The 6,000-nt window shown below is 35.5% G+C and overlaps 1 protein-coding gene across 1 annotated transcript in view; it reads left to right on the forward strand.

Moving 5' to 3' along the window:
• Positions 1-5,406, forward strand: part of TRDN (triadin) — a 379,114-nt gene extending 373,708 nt beyond the window's left edge. Inside the window, exons 41-42 of the mRNA XM_032339654.1 lie at positions 771-806; positions 4,090-5,406. Of these exons, the coding sequence (XP_032195545.1) occupies positions 771-806; positions 4,090-4,229 (176 nt within the window). The 3' untranslated portion in view covers positions 4,230-5,406. The remainder of the gene's footprint in view (positions 1-770; positions 807-4,089) is intronic.
• Positions 5,407-6,000: the final 594 nt, after the last annotated feature.

The raw sequence follows: 6,000 nt of genomic DNA on the forward strand, positions 1-6,000 counted from the left end.
ATATGGATCACCCTTTGAGAGGAAAGGTCTTTAAACTCATTAAGAACGTGATGAAATCTAAAACCCAACTTTTGATGAAACACACACACATACTTACATCTTCCTAACATTTCAGGGTTTTATAGGAAACCATCCCCACCCCCAAACCCCAAATATGGACACCAGCTAGGAACTTCTAACTTGGAGAAAGAGGTTCAAAAACATGAGTTCAATTTATCCAGCACTGGATAAATACAATGCTATGTATCACTACAGCAGAGAAATCCTTGAGCCAGTTGAGAAAAGGCAAAGATACAGGACACCAGTCTGCCGATGTTCTTTCTTAGCAGGAGTGATCAAAAACATTTAAGTCCCTCAAAAATCTAGAATGATTTTGACTGTAATATTCATCCTTTAGCCAGCTCACTGTTACCATATTATAACTCTGAACATCAAAGACCTCTCTGAAGAAAGGAATGTGTGTCAACTAGCTCTCTTCCACTAACATCCAACACATCAGCCCCCGTTCTCCTATTTGAACAACTGCCAGTCAAACACCACAATCTTTTCTTCCACTGGTTTCTCTTCTGCCACTGGCTCTTACCTATAAAATGTTATTGTGAGAAAGTGGCAGAATCTGAATAAGAACTTAGTGTATATTATAAGAGGAGCATTAACTCCTGCTTCTTTGATATCCTGCACCTGTTTAGACAGTTTCAGTTCCCTATATATGTGTGTGTGATAGCTGGGGATGTACTCATCATTTACTTTCTTATTTTTGTATTCACTAGAAGCTGAAGATGTGTCTTCCACAAAGAGGCAAAAAAGTAAGTTTTATAATAATAAATAATGTGATAATGATCACATTAAAACTGTGGGATCATTCTCTATTAAAGGTAGTGGGTATAAATTGACCCTTTAAGACTCTTAAGAAGACCAGTAGTAGAGTAAAAGGATGTTTGACACAGACATGGAGAATAACATAAGTCAAGTTTCTATTTGGAATATTGTACTATAGTTTTGCAAAGATGTCACCATTGTAGGGAAACTGAGTGAAGGATATATGGGAATCTCTGTATTATTTCCTACAACTGCATGCAACTCTATACTGATATCCAAATATCATTTATATTTCTAAAAGAAGTTCATTCCTTTTTGTGGCAGGCAACAGGCACATGTTTGGAAGAATTACAACATACTGATTGAAGTGGCAATTTTGCAAAACGTTCTATGTGGCTCTGACCCTGAGCACTCTAACTGAACCTGTTCTTAAATGTATGTTACTGTCTGCTTTGTAAGAAGACTGCTGAAGTGATATGCTGAACCTCTTTATACCAAAAAGAAAAAAAAATATAGAAATAGGACTCAACAATTCAATGGCTTATAAACTCACTTCTAAGATTGAAAGTCCTTCTTGGTTTTTCCAGATATATGGCAGGCTCTTAATATTCAGTCTTTAGGATTGTTGATTTTAGAACACAATCAACATTCATGTGCAGTTACAAAATTCAATATCCAAGATTCTCATTATTCTGGTACTTCCAAATTAGACATTTTCCTTCAAATGGAAGGCAATACATTTTGCATTCACATTTGCATTAAAGTCATTGCTAGTCATACTAAAGGAAGCAATGTTTGAAATAGATACAACAGAAGTTTATTTCACATGATTTTGGTATTGTTGTTGGTTTTTTTTTTTAGAGTTTATTTGTTTTTTGGTTTCTTTTCTTTTCTTTTTTTTTTTTTTTTTTTTGAGAAAGAGAGAGAGAAAGAACACAAGGGATGGGGGTTAGGGATAGAAGGGATAGAAGGAACAGAAGAACCGGCTCCCCACTGAGCAGGGAGCTGAGATCATGACCTGAGCCATGACCTAGGGGCTCTGAGATCATGACCTGAGCCAAAGGCAGATGCATAACCAACTGAGACTCACATAATGATTTTAAAGTAAAGAATACATTTATCTGAGGAAATGGAATCATGAACATTCTTTAGATTCTAAATGTTTCTTTAATGTATTTCTGCAGGAAATTACTAAATGCCCACTACAATAGCAAATGCCTCTTACTCTGCATTAATTCTTGATTCATTGAACAGCTATTAAGTGCCTACTATGTTTCAAGTTCTGCGTTAGATGCCTGGACCATAGCAGCAGGCAAAGGGGTTAGTCATTATAACCCCTCTCACCATCATCTTGTGAGAAGTATGGGGAAATAAGCAGTCTTGACAATACCTTTCCATATTATTGCAAAATCTATAAAATCAAACTGGGCATATTTCTGGTTTAAACAGTAGTTTCCTAATTGTTAATCTACTGGTAATAAATCTGTGGTTATTTTATTTTATAAATAAAGATTAAAACATAATTCAAAAACCACCATACAAAAAGATAGGTGGATTGTATCAAGTCAAGTTTCTATTTGGAATATTGTACTATAGTTTTGCAAAGATGTCACCATTGTAGGGAAACTGAGTGAAGGATATATGGGAATCTCTGTATTATTTCCTACAACTGCATGCAACTCTATACTGATATCCAAATAAAAAGTTTAAATAAGAATAAATGAATGAATAAGTCAATTTAATATTTTTAATAAAAAAGTTATCAAATATTTAAGTTCAATTGGGGGATTTATAGTAGAAAAAAAATTCCTATTTTCATCTTACTATAAAGTAGTCCTATAGTCTGATACTCCTGAGTCTTTAAATGAGCTCTAAGATTTGCTACTGTGATGATATTTTCATTAACAGCCATCAACATCAATTAAGTAGATGTGTCAGAACTGTGCCCATGTCTGGTAAGGTCCAGCTGGAAGGTAGTTTGTCTCTGATAGACTCTTCAGCTATTAGATATTTGTTAATTCCTATTAGCTAATTCCTAATAGCTAATAGCTATTAACTATTCCTCTTGATGCAGCCCAGCTTTATTGCCATCCATGTCAGTAGCCCATCAAATCCCCAAGCACTCACAACCTTGGGGGTTGGGGCAGGTTGTGTTACTGCCTCTCCCTGAAGCTAGAACTAAATAATAATAGTGATAGTAATAATAATAATTAATAATAATAATTCTGAGTTGAAGTAGAAAGGAAAGAACTAAATTCGAGATTTCAACAAACTACTTTTATCCATGAAAATGAGTGATTCAAGTCAGCTGACACCCAGGGAGATGAAATCAAAATAATCTCTTGTTGTTTCCTTCAGCTGCTTTCTACCCATGCTTTGCTTGATTCTGCTTCATAAGCCCTTGGGCTCCTATGGATTTGGCCAATTTACCATATTCCACATAGTAGACGTTTCAACAGTCATTCTCTTTCCCGGTCATTAGGGAAAAGTGGTTCATTAACAGAAGGCAAATAGATAAAATGGAAAACACTGAAGAGTCAGTAGGTGTCCATGACTGTTTGGAGAAGTGAAAGTCACCAAGAGTCACCAACTCTTAACAAAGTTGCTACCTGAGAGCAGGACGGGCATTGGTAGCTCAAGCTCATACCCACTGTGCTACACTGCCTTGCTTGTCTTTAACACCTTTTCTGTGTTGCTTTCTGCTCTGGAGGCAGAGCTGCTATCTGGAAGCATTAATAAAAAGTAACTATGCCATCTCAGGAGAGCACTTACCTCTAGACTAAGAGAGAGTGGAAAACCTCAAGACTCCAGGAATCACAAAGCTCTCTGTGGTTTTATTAAAACACTGAAAGAAAAAAAGTTACTTTGCATATGGATAAGCTCATGCTTTAAAATCTATTACTAGCTAACACTTCTTCTGAGTGCAGTGCACATCCGTAGAGTCTTATAATGTACGTACTTGGACTTCCTATGCCAGATCATTTTTATTATCACTTATTAAGGGCTTATTATGTGCCAGGAAAGATTTCAAGTGCTTCACATATATTTACTGATTTAATTTCCACCTCGTTTCTAGGATGCTTTTGTTACTGTTTTTGATTTTACACATAAGGAATCTAAGAGACAATGAGGTTTATTAAGTTTCTGGTTATTGTCAAGGGTACGTAACTGAAGAACCCATGTCCACCTACATTGTATCTGTCTGGGTCTCACCATTGTTACTGCTTGTATTCTGCTTGTTTTAACAAGTTATCATGCTCTGTTCCATAGGCCCCATCAGTTTCTTCCAATGTGTCTACTTGGATGGATACAATGGCTATGGATTTCAGTTTCCTGTCACTCCTGCACACCGTCCTTCAGAGAGCTCTGACCAACCAAGTTCTCCAGGACAGAAGCAACAAGGACAATAGACACACATGCAGGGCCCTTACAAGTGCTTTAAGACTTTGAAAATAGGATCTTCTGTTTGTCTGCAGTGGCATAGGCAATTGAAATCATGAATCTGAGGAATTTCTCTGAAAATGTTTTACTCTTCTGCCTGGTCTAGAGAGAAAGGGTGGGCAAAAAGAATGAATGATAAGCAAACATATTGAAAGATCTGGCATTCAAGAACCTGTTATTTGTGTTTGTTGCTAGGCATGGATGCTTATATTTTTCTATTTCTACTTATTGTAGGGTTGCTCACAGGTTAATTTAAAGTTTCCTTAATCATGATCTTTTAAACATAACTGACACAATTACAAAATGGAATTCTGATGTCAGTTAGGTATATTTTTAAATGACAACAAAGACTGTGCTTTCAATTTAAAGAGTATAGGAGCTACCCTTTATGGGCGTACAAAACTACTTTTTATCATGTAGCTCTCTAAACACAATTTGCCCACTAAGTTGATGTTCAATAGTTTGATTTTATTTATGTCTCTTTCTATTTTAGCTGTGGTAATGCTCTAAGAATGGGTAATAGTTGAACCAAAAAGTGCTGTAAGTTCCTTGTAATGCTCCTTTCGATAGAATTCAAAATATCTCTGAACTTTGGACATGGTAAGATGGAGTAGAAATGTTTGATAAATCATATCTTTGATTTGTCTTGAATTACAACTAGGACATTCACTCCAGTGGAAATATACCATCCAGTTAGGCAAGTCTGATGAATCATTTGTTTAAAATAAAAGCAAATGAGATGTAGTATTTTCAGATTTCTCCAGACTATGGCCTAATGAAAATGTCACCTGGATGAAATTTTAGATCAGTCACTAAATTCAGGTGACAGTTGCAAAGTATTTAATGTCACTTTAATAGGATTATTCTGTACGGTTAAGTACATTTTCTTTCTCAAAAAAAAATATATATATTTGTGTATATATATACCTATATATATATACACACACACATACATAAATGAATGTCATCAAAATTAAAGAAATGCATTTTAAACATAAGTGCTTCATGAGATGTCTTACTTGTTTCTTAGGTAAGTGATTATCAATGCCAGTGAAATGAATGACAATCTTTAACTTACTTGATGATGCATCACTGAGAATGACTATTTTGGTTTTGTCATCTTTTTTGTCTCCTGGTGATATGAACACTTATGTTCTTTACCACATTTTTCTACCTATGTTAAAAGTTAGGCCAATGTGACCATTATCATGTTTACAGTTGCAACTCAACCTATGACAAATTAACTCAGGAAATAAGTTATCTTTTCTGGAATTGTAATTGCCCTCTTGTGGGGTAGCCAGAGCCAATACTAGCCAAGTGATTTATTTAAAGGACTGCAACTATCTAAGTTCTTTAATTCCAATTTAGAACACTGTTTTACTCAAATAACATTAGGCTAGGGCATCAGTAACACATTCAGTATCAATGATGGATTTTCAGTGACTTTGGTGAAAAGAGTTTGTCTCAGGCACATGCTGGAGTGTGCTAACTCACACCACAAAAGCCAATGTTATAATGAACCAAGATTAATGACACTCTGTTGGGGGACTTGGAGTGTATACCCTCAGGACTAACCAGATGGTATGATCTTGCCTACCCCCTTCATATAGTAATGGAAACTTGTGGGAAAGTGGATAACGTTTATTGCTCAACTGTTCCTACAACTTGTCTGATTTAATGAAGAAAGGCAAATATGGCAGTTTTTTAGATCTCATATGATTTATCCATTCTTATATTCAA

The sequence above is a fragment of the Mustela erminea genome, chromosome 4 (genome assembly GCF_009829155.1).
Source record: "Mustela erminea isolate mMusErm1 chromosome 4, mMusErm1.Pri, whole genome shotgun sequence".
Lineage (NCBI taxonomy): Eukaryota > Metazoa > Chordata > Mammalia > Carnivora > Mustelidae > Mustela > Mustela erminea.